The sequence below is a fragment of the Taudactylus pleione genome, unplaced genomic scaffold (assembly GCF_031769625.1).
Source record: "Taudactylus pleione unplaced genomic scaffold, aTauple2 ptg002751l, whole genome shotgun sequence".
In the NCBI taxonomy this organism is placed as follows: Eukaryota; Metazoa; Chordata; class Amphibia; order Anura; family Myobatrachidae; genus Taudactylus; species Taudactylus pleione.
The window spans coordinates 1,865,503-1,881,230 of NW_028287126.1; the positions used below are offsets into that span (position 1 = coordinate 1,865,503).

Below are 15,728 nucleotides of genomic sequence, written 5' to 3' on the forward strand. Positions count from 1 at the left end.
CAATTCAACCTATCCATTCACTAGGCACCAATGACATATGAGGCACTGTGCGATCAATTCAGCCTATCCGTTCACTAGGCACTAATGACATATGAGGCATGAGGCACTGTGTGATCAATTCAGCCTATCCATTCACTGGGCACTAATGACATATGAGGCACTGTGCGATCAATTCAGCCTATCCATTCACTAGGCACTAATGAAATATGAGGCATGAGGAACTGTGCGATCAATTCAGCCTATGCATTCACTAGGCACTAATGACATATGAGGCATGAGGTACTGTGCGATCAATTCAGCCTATCCATTCAGTAGGCATTAATGACATATGAGGCATGAGGCACTGTGCGATCAATTCAGCCTATCCATTCACTAGGCACTAATGACATATGAGGCATGAGGCACTGTGTGATGAATTCAGCCTATCCGTTCACTAGGCACTAATGACATATGAGGCACTGTGCGATCAATTCAGCCTATCCATTCACTAGGCACCAATGACATATGAGGCACTGTGTGATTAATTCAGCCTATCCGTTTACTAGGCACTAATGACATATGAGGCATGAGGTACTGTGCGATCAATTCAGCCTATCCATTCACTAGGCACTAATGACATATGAGGCATGAGTCACTATGTGATCAATTCAGCCTTTCAATTCACTAGTGATATAAATGAGGCATGAGGCAATGTGTGACCATGATCAATTCAGTGTATTCTCTTGAAACAAGTTCCACAATTGAGGCATGAATTGAATGGTGATCAATTCAGGGTATAGATTCACATTGGAGGCATGAGGCACAGAGTGATGTCATTGGTTGATAGGCTGCATTCTCAGGTATACGGTTCGGCACACAGCATGGCAGACTGCGCTAGCTATGTGAATAGCAGTAGAGAGACCCTCACATTGCGCACGTTACACTGTAGGGCAGGGTATACACAGGTGCTTACTCTGACGGCTCCTCTGTGTACTGCTTCAGGTCCTGCATCAGAGACTCCTCGCTCATCTCCATGGTTTCCGGGGGAACGCGCAGCAGCCAAGAGACATGGGAGATCAATACCCGGCTCCGTGCATCGTAGTATCCTGCACAAATACAGACACACGCTTTACAAGGCAGGAAACCCCCCCATGAGGGAGCAAATATAAAGGTTTAGGATCTCTGATACCAAACTGTATTTACTAAAGGACAACTAACGCCAAACATTTTCATCTATGACCCAGCGGCACTATTCAGCCCCTACTTCCACTGTACCATTGTTAGGACATGAAGTATACACTATATGCTCCCACTCCATCACAGCACTATAAGACACACAGCAAAGAGGACATTGCTAAGGAGGAGCCGACATTTCATAGGGCTCAATAGGTAAATCATTGCTCCCAGGCTGCGCCCATGTCTGTGTGACCGCGGCAGTGTGTGTGTGACAGCGTCCGTATGTGTGTGACCGCGGCAGTGTGTGTGTGACCGCGTCCGTATGTGTGTGACCGCAGCAGTGTGTGTCGTTCATCTCTAGAGCCTGCTGCATACGGCTTATTAGAGCGACACTAACATGTTAAATGTCAGAACAGAGCCGGACAGATTCAGGAACGTACAATATAACACTTCACTTATCAGCTTAGTATAACACAGACCTGCATTGTACTCAGTGCTATTATGTGGCTGTACTCAGGGGTGCGCAGTGCTGCCATTAGTATAACACAGACCTGCATTGTACTCAGTGCTATTATGTGGCTGTACTCAGGGGTGCGCAGTGCTGCCATTAGTATAACACAGACCTGCATTGTACTCAGTGCTACTATGTGGCTGTACTCAGGGGTGCGCAGTGCTGCCATTAGTATAACACAGACCTGCATTGTACTCAGTGCTATTATGTGGCTGTACTCAGGGGTGCACAGTGCTGCCATTAGTATAACACAGACCTGCATTGTACTCAGTGCTACTATGTGGCTGTACTCAGGGGTGCACAGTGCTGCCATTAGTATAACACAGACCTGCATTGTACTCAGTGCTATTATGTGGCTGTACTCAGGGGTGCGCAGTGCTGCCATTAGTATAACACAGACCTGCATTGTACTCAGTGCTATTATGTGGCTGTACTCAGGGGTGCGCAGTGCTGCCATTAGTATAACACAGACCTGCATTGTACTCAGTGCTATTATGTGGCTGTACTCAGGGGTGCGCAGTGCTGCCATTAGTATAACACAGACCTGCATTGTACTCAGTGCTATTATGTGGCTGTACTCAGGGGTGCGCAGTGCTGCCATTAGTATAACACAGACCTGCATTGTACTCAGTGCTATTATGTGGCTGTACTCAGGGGTGCGCAGTGCTGCCATTAGTATAACACAGACCTGCACTGTACTCAGTGCTATTATGTGGCTGTACTCAGGGGTGCGCAGTGCTGCCATTAGTATAACACAGACCTGCATTGTACTCAGTGCTCTTATGTGGCTGTACTCAGGGGTGCGCAGTGCTGCCATTAGTATAACACAGCCCTGAATTGTACTCAGTGCTATTATGTGGCTGTACTCAGGGGTGCGCAGTGCTGCCATTAGTATAACACAGACCTGCATTGTACTCAGTGCTATTATGTGGCTGTACTCAGGGGTGCGCAGTGCTGCCATTAGTATAACACAGACCTGCATTGTACTCAGTGCTATTATGTGGCTGTACTCAGGGGTGCGCAGTGCTGCCATTAGTATAACACAGACCTGCATTGTACTCAGTGCTATTATGTGGCTGTACTCAGGGGTGCGCAGTGCTGCCATTAGTATAACACAGACCTGCATTGTACTCAGTGCTATTATGTGGCTGTACTCAGGGGTGCGCAGTGCTGCCATTAGTATAACACAGACCTGCATTGTACTCAGTGCTATTATGTGGCTGTACTCAGGGGTGCGCAGCGCTGCCATTAGTATAACACAGACCTGCATTGTACTCAGTGCTATTATGTGGCTGTACTCAGGGGTGCGCAGCGCTGCCATTAGTATAACACAGACCTGCATTGTACTCAGTGCTATTATGTGGCTGTAATCAGAGGTGCGCAGCGCTGTCATTAGTATAACACAGACCTGCATTGTACTCAGTGCTATTATGTGGCTGTACTCAGGGGTGCGCAGCGCTGCCATTAGTATAACACAGACCTGCATTGTACTCAGTGCTATTATGTGGCTGTACTCAGGGGTGCGCAGCGCTGCCATTAGTATAACACAGACCTGCATTGTACTCAGTGCTATTATGTGGCTGTACTCAGGGGTGCGCAGCGCTGCCATTAGTATAACACAGACCTGCATTGTACTCAGTGCTATTATGTGGCTGTACTCAGGGGTGCGCAGCGCTGCCATTAGTATAACACAGACCTGCATTGTACTCAGTGCTATTATGTGGCTGTACTCAGGGGAGCGCAGCGCTGCCATTAGTATAACACAGACCTGCACTGTACTCAGTGCTATTATGTGGCTGTACTCAGGGGCGCGCAGCGCTGCCATTAGTATAACACAGACCTGCACTGTACTCAGTGCTATTATGTGGCTGTACTCAGGGGCGCGCAGCGCTGCCATTAGTATAACACAGACCTGCACTGTACTCAGTGCTATTATGTGGCTGTACTCAGGGGCGCGCAGCGCTGCCATTAGTATAACACAGACCTGCACTGTACTCAGTGCTATTATGTGGCTGTACTCAGGGGTGCGCAGTGCTGCCATTAGTATAACACAGACCTGCATTGTACTCAGTGCTATTATGTGGCTGTACTCAGGGGTGCGCAGTGCTGCCATTAGTATAACACAGACCTGCATTGTACTCAGGACCTGATTTAGCACAGATCGCACATCTGCATTCGCTCGCACCCGGCCAAAGCGCAGATATGCTAATGAATGCAATCGCACTTCCTTCACAGCACAAGCAGCAAATGCCCAGCACTACATACACACGCCCCCTTACGCACTACATACACACGCCCCCTTACGCACTACATACACACGCCCCCTTACGCACTACATACACACGCCCCCTTACGCACTACATACACACGCCCCCTTACGCACTACATACACACGCCCCCTTACGCACTACATACACACGCCCCCTTACGCACTACATACACACGCCCCCTTACGTTCACCTACATCCATAATACTTAGCAAATCTGCAGAAATATTTGTGACATCAATAACCAGCGAACCCGTATGCACAGTTGTGGTTGACATGATCCTGCCGCAGAAACCGCTAATCTTCCTGCACGCAGAGGGACGCCAGGCTGCGTCTGCTATAGCAGCGGCTAATTTATGCACGTCCATGCAAAGACGATCAGATGCACTGGCACGCCAGCGTTTGGCCGACCACCCCCCCATCACCACCCACAAACAGCTCTTCCTGTCAATCACTTTTTAATGTCTCTGCGAGCTCTCTGCGATTGCATTCCCGATCGCAGTGAGCCGCACACGCACTGCGACTCAGATGCATGTACAGACAGCAAACACTGGCCGACTGCGTGCAATGTGTAAATATGGTCATTCCGCAGGAGGCGTCTGAAGGACACAGGATGGCAGCATCTGTGATCCGAACGCTGCTTCCGAAGACCCAGCATCGGATCAACATCGCAACCATCGATAAGCAGACCCCAGCCTTGGCGCTCCCAGGAAATCGGGATGACACGCCCGCGATTCCGGGAACGCAGGTCGGCGCCACCTCCTATTCGGCCCCAAACGGTTTGGGGCACTACGTGCGGTCACGCGGTTCTCATTCTGAACATACGCAGGTGCTCCACCATCTGCGATGTACAAGAGAGACCGATGTCACAGCGGTGATATGCAGGAGGGCACAGGAAGGGTTAGTTACGTAGCCCCATGAGGCTGCTGGGGGGACAGGCATTCCGCACAGCACAGCAGCAATTGCCCTGCGTACAGGTACTTACATTATTTTACCATCTTTGCGTATATACCGGGAAACATACTTCACATAGGAAAATATATTTGAGACTATTTTCGTGAGAAGCATAATTACAATTCCTGCAATCTGCGTGATCCGTGTCCGTCGCTGTGTGATTGCAGAGAGCAGAAGATCTCTCTCTTTATAGAACGGTAACCCTCGGTGCGTCGCTGGTAACGATATCTTATTTAAACCTGCATAACACTTTATTACCTTGTATTATTATTACCAGGAACCTATTATTTGGCACTTCCCCTTTAATAGTAATCTATAAACATTTCAGCAATTCTCACACTCGCAGAATTTAATGGCGGCTCCGTCTTCCCCGCTGCTCGGTTTGTTATTGACAATTAAAGAACAATACTGTACATTGGGTGCGTCTTACTGAGAACAGATGGGTTTCAGAATTAGTGGTTACATCCTATAAACGCAGCGGCTCTAGGCTTCGTTGCCGGTCTACCATGAGGCGCGCAATTAACTTACCGTCTTGGAGGCAGAAAGACACCAGATCCTGCAAGAAAAGAGAGAATGGATATGAATAATCAACGTGAGAGGGATGAAGTCAAAATGCCGACATTTATAATGTCAACATCACAATGTAGGCAGTTACGATGTCGACACTGAGCATGTCGTCATGTGTAGTATGATAACATGTTCACAGGGAATCAGTATGATGCGGCCGGCGGTTCAAATCCCGACAGCGGAAGCCCCGCAGTGAAGATCCCGACAGGTACATATTTTTTATATTTACTAACCTAACCTCCCCCCCCTCAACCGTAACCCTCCCTTAGGGGTGCCTAACCTCCCCCCAAGTGCCTAACCCTAACCCCCCCCAAGTGCCTAACCCTAACCCCCCCCCCCAAGTGCCTAACCCTAACCCCCCCCCCAAGTGCCTAACCCCCCCCCCCCCCCAAGTGCCTAACCCTAACCCCCCTCTAAGTGCCTAACCCTAACCCCCCTCTAAGTGCCTTACCCTAACCCCCCTCTAAGTGCCTAACCCTAACCCCCCTTCCCCTCAGCCTAACCCTAAGTCTTCCGGGGAGGTACCTAACCCTAACCTACCCCCGGGGGTGCCTAACCCTAACCCCCCTTCCCTAGCCTAACCCTAACCTCCTGGGGAGGTGCCTGCCTGTCATCAGACACTTGTTGGGATTAGACAGCCGGGATGCCGACAGTCGGCATTTAGACCGTTGGCATCCCGACTACATACTGCCCACGGTGTCGACATAGGAAATGCCGACCTTCTGCACAGACTGGCAGTGGAGGGTTAAGGTTAGGCACTAGGGGAATGGTTAGGGTTAGGCTATGGGAGGGGGAGGCTTACGATTAGCAATACTCAACGCTGGAAGCGCCACTGGATCCACTGAAGTTCTCATCATCTGACTGCCGAACCCCGAAGACATTGTTGGAGCCGCCGTACCAGATAATTCACCACTAGACCACCATAGAGCACCAGAGATGGCAGCTCCTAATGTGTGAGGTGGGAGACTAAACCTGCGAGCTGCAACGTGGGCCGCGGGAACGCACCACGGTGGTTCTCTGGATGAGATGGGCTTTGCGTGACACGTCATCTGCTGAGTGTACGGTGTTACCTGAGTGATAATAGTCGGGTCTGCCTTCATGGCGGAATCTTCCAGGAGAACCTGAGTGAATGTGTCTGTTCCTTCTCCCCCCAAACCACTGGCAAACGCCTCCATGGCGGGAATGACGGTTGGGCACAGAGCCAGCCAACGCACCAGGTCACCCACAAACTTCCTGCAGAACTCCCTGCACATGGTGACATTATAACACATCATTATAGACTGACAATGGGGGTGACTGTGTGGAGATTCTTTTAGTTGGTTCAGAAATACAAATGTACCTTTGTTCCTTCTCTGGAAAGAGATGAGCCAGGGATAGGCAACAGAGGCCGGCATAGGCAAACCGAGCCGGCTCACTTAGCGACCTCCCCAGCACGACCTGGGGAAGAGCACTCCGTCCGTCTGATTCATCCTCCATGATGTCACCCTGGCGACCGAACCTGCGCATAAATGAGCAAGAGGGAATGACTGGCATTATTTACAAAGCAAATAAAGTTCACTCTAGTTTTCAATGCCCCCCACCCATCACACCAGAACCCCCTCATGCCTCTATATGTATATCCTGCACATATAGACATACACGTCCAAGCCTGTGTGTTGCTGATCTATACTGAAATAAAGTGTCCACTCCTTAAAAAGCTTCTCTACCTTGCATCAATCTAAGAGGGCAATCAAGGAAGAAATGGTAACAAAAGCCTAAATACAGGCAAGAGTGAGGACAATATAATTTTATTATGTACCTTTATTTAGAAACTACCAAAATATTACACAGAAAGTTTCAAGCAGTAATCCTAGTACTGGCTGTGTCTGTGACTGGCAGCCATATTTTGCAACCTCCAGAGAGATGTTGAAATAGAGATAATGATTTGAAGAAGGAAAGCTAAGAAATATTGACATCTGATGCATGGTGGAAATGTACTTCACTTGTTATTTAAAGGACATAAAAGGACATAAAAGAACCTTCTATGTGTGACTGGTGCGAACATTCAGGTCAGTCTCTGATCCAGTTGCTTTTCTAAGCTTTTTTAGCTGGCAGTTTAGTCATTTCTATTACAATAAAATTTGTGTCCATATCCTATATTTGAGATGGTTAAACACATCCACATTATGTATCAGTGTAATATTTATTTAGAGTGTTACAGATTATACTGGTCGGTAGTCAGCAGCCCCGACTTACTGCGGGACGGAGTTTCGTCACCCTGAACCCTCCTTTTATTGTCTGATGAGCGGTTATACAGTGTAATGTTAGGAAATGGAGTCCCATTTTTTATATGGAATGGATATGAAGTCCCGGCGGCTGAATAGCCGCCGGTTCATATCCTGACGCCGGCAGCCCGAAGGGAGAAGATCCCGACAGGACAGGTAAGTACCCTATCCCTAACCCTCTCTCCCCCCTAACGCTAACCCTCCCTTAGTGGTGCCTAATCCTAACCTCTCCCCCTAGTGCCTAACCCTAACCTCCCCCCAGGGGTGCCTAACCATATACTCCCCCTGGGGTGCCTAACCCCCCCATACCTCCCCCCAGGGGTGCCTAACCATATACTCCCCCTGGGGTGCCTAACCCTAACCTCCTTGCCCCCAAAACTTAACCCTAACCCCGATACGCTCCCTAAACCTAACCCTCCCCTCCCCCGGCGGCTAACGCTAAGGGCGCTCTGGAATTACCTCTTTCGGGCTGGTGTCCTCCGGTGTTATAGCGTCGGGAATAAGATAGGCGTCGGTATTTCGACGCCTATCTTAAATCCCTTGTCGGGATTTTCATGTCGGTAATGAGATCTCATAACTACATCCCATTTTATACAGTACATAAAATAAGCTCTCCACCCACTGCTGGCAGATCAGAAGGCGACAGGTCACCCTCTCCTATACTGCCCGCTAAATGGCACGCCGAGAATTATGTAAAGGAAAACTCAACTTTTCCAATGAAACTAAATAAAGGAACACTTCATATTAAAAAAGTGTATTTGGTGTTTTTTTGCAGTCACCATACAGTAACTAATATACAGCTACAGTATATTACACTTACACACCACTACAAAGACACACAATAATATACACCTACAGCATGTAACACACAACTACAGAACACAAACAGATAATATACAGCTACAGTAAATTACACATACAGCATATAACACCCCACTACAGAACACAAACACATAATATACAGCTACAGCATATTACACTTACACACCACTACAGACAGACAATAATATACACCTACAGCATATAACACACAACTACAGAACACAAACACATAATATACAGCTACAGCATATTACACTTACACACCACTACAGACAGACAATAATATACACCTACAGCATATAACACACCACTACAGAACACAAACAGATAATATACAGCAACAGCATATTACACATACACACCACTACAAAGACACACAATAATATACACCTACAGCATGTAACACACAACTACAGAACACAAACAGATAATATACAGCAACAGCATATTACACATACACACCACTACAAAGAGACACAATAATATACACCTACAGCATGTAACACACAACTACAGAACACAAACAGATAATATACAGCTACAGCATATTACACATACACACCACTACAGACAGACAATAATATACAGCTACAGCATAGAACACACAACTACAGAACACAGATAATATACAGCTACAGCATAGAACACACAACTACAGAACACAAACACATAATATACAGCTACAGTATATTACACTTACACACCACTACAGACAGACAATAACTAACACCTACATCATATAATACACAACTACAGAACACAGATAATATACAGCTACAACATATTACACATACACACCACTACACAGACACACAATAATATACACCTACAGCATATAACACCCCACTACAGAACACAAACAGATAATACACAGCTACAGTAAATTACACATACACACAACTACAGACAGACAATATACACCTACAGCATATAACACCCCACTACAGAACACAAACAGATAATACACAGCTACAGTAAATTACACATACACACAACTACAGACAGACAATATACACCTACAGCATATAACACCCCACTACAGAACACAAACAGATAATATACAACAGCATATTACACTTACACACCACTACAGACAGACAATAATATACATCTACAGCATATAACACACAACTACAGAACACAAACAGCTAATATACAGCTACAGTAAATTACACATACACACCACTACAAAGACACACAATAATATACACCTACAGCATGTAACACACAACTACAGAACACAAACAGATAATACACAGCTACAGTATATTACACTTACACACCACTACAGACAATAATATACACGACCAGCATATAACACACAATTACAGAACACAAACAGATAATATACAGTTACAGTATATTACACTTACACACCACTACAGACAGACAATAATATACACCTACAGCATGTAACACACAACTACAGAACACAAACAGATAATATACACTTACACACCACTACAGACAGACAATAATATACACCTACAGCATATAACACCCCACTACAGAACACAAACAGATAATACACAGCTACAGTATATTACACTTACACACCACTACAGACAGCCTAACCCTAAGTACCCCCGGGAACCCTAAAACCTACCCCCCCCCCCCTCTGCTGTCTGCGCACGTCTTACCTTCGTTCTGTACGCTCCCGGCGTAGGTCTAATGGCAGGCGCCGGGATTTCGACGCCTGTCATTAGTACCATGCCGGGATTCGACCGTAGGCTTCCTGACTGCATCCCGTGACAAGCTTTATCAGTCAGTGTATGGGGGGGTGACACACTATCAGTCAGTGTATGGGGGGGTGACACGCTGTATAAGTCAGTGTATAGGGGGGGTGACACACTATCAGTCAGTGTATGGGGAGGGGGTGACACGCTGTATCAGTCAGTGTATGGGGAGGGGGTGACACGCTGTATCAGTTAGTGTATGGGGGGTGACATGCTGTATCAGTCAGTGTATGGGAGGGGGGTGACACGCTGTATCAGTGTATGGGGGGTGGTGACACGCTGTATCAGTCAGTGTATGGGGTGGGGTGACACGCTGTATCAGTTAGTGTATGGGGGGTGACATGCTATATCAGTCAGTGTATGGGGAGGGGGTGACGCGCTGTATCAGTCAGTGTATGGGGGGGGTGACACGCTGTATCAGTCAGTGTATGGGGAGGGGGTGACACGCTGTATCAGTCAGTGTATGGGGAGGGGGTGACACGCTGTATCAGTCAGTGTATGGGGGGGGTGACACGCTGTATCAGTCAGTGTATGGTGGGGTGACACGCTGTATCAGTCAGTGTATGGGGAGGGGGTGACACGCTGTATCAGTCAGTGTATGGGGGGGTGACACACTGTATCAGTCAGTGTATGGGGGGGGTGACACGCTGTATCAGTCAGTGTATGGGGAGGGGGTGACACACTGTATCAGTCAGTGTATGGGGGGGGTGACACGCTGTATCAGTCAGTGTATGGGGGGGGTGACACGCTGTATCAGACAGTGTATGGGGGGGGTGACACGCTGTATCAGTCAGTGTATGGGGAGGGGGTGACACGCTGTATCAGTCAGTGTATGGGGAGGGGGTGACACGCTGTATCAGTCAGTGTATGGGGAGGGGGTGACACGCTGTATCAGTCAGTGTATGGGGAGGGGGTGACACGCTGTATCAGTCAGTGTATGGGGAGGGGGTGACACGCTGTATCAGTCAGTGTATGGGGAGGGGGTGACACGCTGTATCAGTCAGTGTATGGGGAGGGGGTGACACGCTGTATCAGTCAGTGTATGGGGAGGGGGTGACACGCTGTGTCAGTCAGTGTATGGGGAGGGGGTGACACGCTGTGTCAGTCAGTGTATGGGGAGGGGGTGACACGCTGTGTCAGTCAGTGTATGGGGGGGTGACACGATGTATCTGTCAGTGTATGGGGAGGGGGTGACACGCTGTATCAGTCAGTGTATGGGGGGGGGGTGACACGCTGTATCAGTCAGTGTATGGGGAGGGGGTGACACGCTGTATCAGTCAGTGTATGGGGAGGGGGTGACACACTGTATCAGTCAGTGTATGGGGGGGGGTGACACGCTGTATCAGTCAGTGTATGGGGAGGGGGTGACACACTGTATCAGTCAGTGTATGGGGGGGGGTGACACGCTGTATCAGTCAGTGTATGGGGGGGGGGTGACACGCTGTGTCAGTCAGTGTATGGGGAGGGGGTGACACGCTGTGTCAGTCAGTGTATGGGGGGGTGACACACTGTATCAGTCAGTGTATGGGGGGGGTGACACGCTGTATCAGTCAGTGTATGGGGGGGGTGACACGCTGTATCAGTCAGTGTATGGGGAGGGGGTGACACGCTGTATCAGTCAGTGTATGGGGAGGGGGTGACACGCTGTGTCAGTCAGTGTATGGGGAGGGGGTGACACGCTGTGTCAGTCAGTGTATGGGGAGGGGGTGACACGCTGTGTCAGTCAGTGTATGGGGAGGGGGTGACACGCTGTATCAGTCAGTGTATGGGGGGGGGGTGACACGCTGTATTGGTCAGTGTATGGGGAGGGGGTGACACGCTGTATCAGTCAGTGTATGGGGGGGGGGTGACACGCTGTATCAGTCAGTGTATGGGGAGGGGGTGACACGCTGTATCAGTCAGTGTATGGGGAGGGGGTGACACACTGTATCAGTCAGTGTATGGGGGGGGGGGGTGACACGCTGTATCAGTCAGTGTATGGGGAGGGGGTGACACACTGTATCAGTCAGTGTATGGGGAGGGGTGACACGCTGTATCAGTCAGTGTATGGGGGGGGGTGACACGCTGTATCAGTCAGTGTATGGGGAGGGGGTGACACGCTGTGTCAGTCAGTGTATGGGGAGGGGGTGACACGCTGTGTCAGTCAGTGTATGGGGAGGGGGTGACACGCTGTATCAGTCAGTGTATGGGGGGGGGGGTGACACGCTGTATCAGTCAGTGTATGGGGAGGGGGTGACACGCTGTATCAGTCAGTGTATGGGGAGGGGGTGACACGCGTCAGTGTATGGGGAGGGGTGACACAGCTGTATCAGGTCAGTGTATGGGGAGGGGGTGACACCTGGTCAGTCAGTGTATGGGAGGGGTGACACGGCTGTATCAGTCAGTGTATGGGGAGGGGTGACACGCTGTATCAGTCAGTGTATGGGGGGGTGACACGCTGTATCAGTCAGTGTATGGGGAGGGGGTGACACGCTGTATCAGTCAGTGTATGGGGAGGGGGTGACACGCTGTATCAGTCAGTGTATGGGGAGGGGTGACACGCTGTATCAGTCAGTGTATGGGGAGGGGGTGACACGCTGTATCAGTCAGTGTATGGGGAGGGGGGTGGACACGCTGTATCAGTCAGTGTATGGGGAGGGGGGTGACACGCTGTGTCAGTCAGTGTATGGCGAGGGAGGTGACACGCTGTCTCAGTCAGTGTATGGGGACGGGGGTGACACGCCTGTATCAGTCAGTGTATGGGGAGGGGGTGACACGCTGTGTCAGTCAGTGTATGGGGAGGGGGTGACACGCTGTGTCAGTCAGTGTATGGGGACGGGGGTGACACGCTGTGTCAGTCAGTGTATGGGGAGGGGGTGACACGCTGTATCAGTCAGTGTATGGGGAGGGGGTGACACGCTGTATCAGTCAGTGTATGGGGAGGGGGTGACACGCTGTATCAGTCAGTGTATGGGGAGGAGGTGACACGCTGTATCAGTCAGTGTATGGGGAGGGGGTGACACGCTGTATCAGTCAGTGTATGGGGGGGTGACACGCTGTATCAGTCAGTGTATGGGGAGGGGGTGACACGCTGTATCAGTCAGTGTATGGGAGGGGGTGACACGCTGTATCAGTCAGTGTATGGGGAGGGGTGACACGCTGTATCAGTCAGTGTATGGGGAGGGGGTGACACGCTGTATCAGTCAGTGTATGGGGAGGGGTGACACCGCTGTATCAGTCAGTGTATGGGAGGGGGTGACACGCTGTATCAGTCAGTGTATGGGGAGGGGGTGACACGCTGTATCAGTCAGTGTATGGGGAGGGGGTGACACGCTGTAGTCAGTCAGTGTATGGGGAGGGGGTGACACGCTGTATCAGTCAGTGTATGGGGAGGGGGTGACACGCTGTGTCAGTCAGTGTATGGGAGGGGGTGACACGCTGTGTCAGTCAGTGTATGGGGAGGGGTGACACGCTGTGTCAGTCAGTGTATGGGGAGGGGGTGACACGCTGTGTCAGTCAGTGTATGGCGGAGGGGGTGACACGCGTGTCAGTCAGTGTATGGGGAGGGGGTGACACGCTGTGTCAGTCAGTGTATGGGGAGGGGGTGACACGCTGTGTCAGTCAGTGTATGGGGAGGGGGTGACACGCTGTAGTCAGTCAGTGTATGGGGAGGGGGTGACACGCTGTATCAGTCCAGTGTATGGGGAGGGGGTGACCACGCTGTATCAGTCAGTGTATGGGGAGGGGGTGACACGCTGTATCAGTCAGTGTATGGGGAGGGGGTGACACGCTGTATCAGTCAGTGTATGGGGAGGGGTTGACACGCTGTATCAGTCAGTGTATGGGGAGGGGGTGACACGCTGTATCAGTCAGTGTATGGGGAGGGGGTGACACGCTGTATCAGTCAGTGTATGGGGGAGGGGTGACACGCTGTATCAGTCAGTGTATGGGGAGGGGGTGACACGCTGTATCAGTCAGTGTATGGGGAGGGGGTGACACGCTGTATCAGTCAGTGTATGGGGAGGGGGGTGACACGCTGTATCAGTCAGTGTATGGGGAGGGGGGTGACACGCTGTATCAGTCAGTGTATGGGGGGGTGACACGCTGTATCAGTCAGTGTATGGGGAGGGGGTGACACGCTGTATCAGTCAGTGTATGGGGAGGGGGTGACACGCTGTATCAGTCAGTGTATGGGGAGGGGTGACACGCTGTATCAGTCAGTGTATGGGGAGGGGTGACACGCTGTATCAGTCAGTGTATGGGAGGGGGTGACACGCTGTATCAGTCAGTGTATGGGGAGGGGGGGTGACACGCTGTATCAGTCAGTGTATGGGGAGGGGGTGACACGCTGTAGTCAGTCAGTGTATGGGGAGGGGGTGACACGCTGTATCAGTCAGTGTATGGGGAGGGGGTGACACGCTGTATCAGTCAGTGTATGGGGAGGGGGGTGACACGCTGTATCAGTCAGTGTATGGGGAGGGGGTGACACGCTGTGTCAGTCAGTGTATGGGGAGGGGGTGACACGCTGTGTCAGTCAGTGTATGGGGAGGGGGTGACACGCTGTATCAGTCAGTGTATGGGGAGGGGGTGACACGCTGTATCAGTCAGTGTATGGGGAGGGGGTGACACGCTGTATCAGTCAGTGTATGGGGAGGGGGTGACACGCTGTATCAGTCAGTGTATGGGGAGGGGGTGACACGCTGTATCAGTCAGTGTATGGGGAGGGGGTGACCGTTCAGTCAGTGTATGGGGGGGGTGACACGCTGTATCAGTCAGTGTATGGGGAGGGGGTGACACGCTGTATCAGTCAGTGTATGGGGAGGGGGTGACACGCTGTATCAGTCAGTGTATGGGGAGGGGGTGACACGCTGTATCAGTCAGTGTATGGGGGGGGTGACACGCTGTATCAGTCAGTGTATGGGGAGGGGGGTGACACGCTGTATCAGTCAGTGTATGGGGAGGGGGTGACACGCTGTATCAGTCAGTGTATGGGGAGGGGGTGACACGCTGTATCAGTCAGTGTATGGGGAGGGGGTGACACGCTGTATCAGTCAGTGTATGGGGAGGGGGTGACACGCTGTATCAGTCAGTGTATGGGGAGGGGGTGACACGCTGTATCAGTCAGTGTATGGGGAGGGGGTGACACGCTGTATCAGTCAGTGTATGGGGAGGGGGTGACACGCTGTTTCAGTCAGTGTATGGGGAGGGGGTGACACGCTGTGTCAGTCAGTGTATGGGGAGGGGGGTGACACGCTGTGTCAGTCAGTGTATGGGAGGGGGTGACACGCTGTGTCAGTCAGTGTATGGGGAGGGGGGTGACACGCTGTGTCAGTCAGTGTATGGGGAGGGGGTGACACGCTGTATCAGTCAGTGTATGGGGAGGGGGTGACACGCTGTATCAGTCAGTGTATGGGGAGGGGGTGACACGCTGTGATCAGTCAGTGTATGGGGAGGGGGTGACACGCTGTGATCA

At 50.6% G+C, this 15,728-nt stretch overlaps 1 protein-coding gene across 1 annotated transcript in view; it reads right to left on the bottom strand.

Moving 5' to 3' along the window:
* The window catches only part of TMCO4 (transmembrane and coiled-coil domains 4), a 47,982-nt gene that overhangs the window by 27,003 nt on the left and 5,251 nt on the right, over positions 1-15,728 (bottom strand). The window contains exons 2-5 of the mRNA XM_088466302.1: positions 6,794-6,952; positions 6,525-6,699; positions 5,416-5,443; positions 953-1,085 (exon numbers count right to left, since the gene is read on the bottom strand). Of these exons, the coding sequence (XP_088322428.1) occupies positions 953-1,085; positions 5,416-5,443; positions 6,525-6,699; positions 6,794-6,930 (473 nt within the window). The 5' untranslated portion in view covers positions 6,931-6,952. The remainder of the gene's footprint in view (positions 1-952; positions 1,086-5,415; positions 5,444-6,524; positions 6,700-6,793; positions 6,953-15,728) is intronic.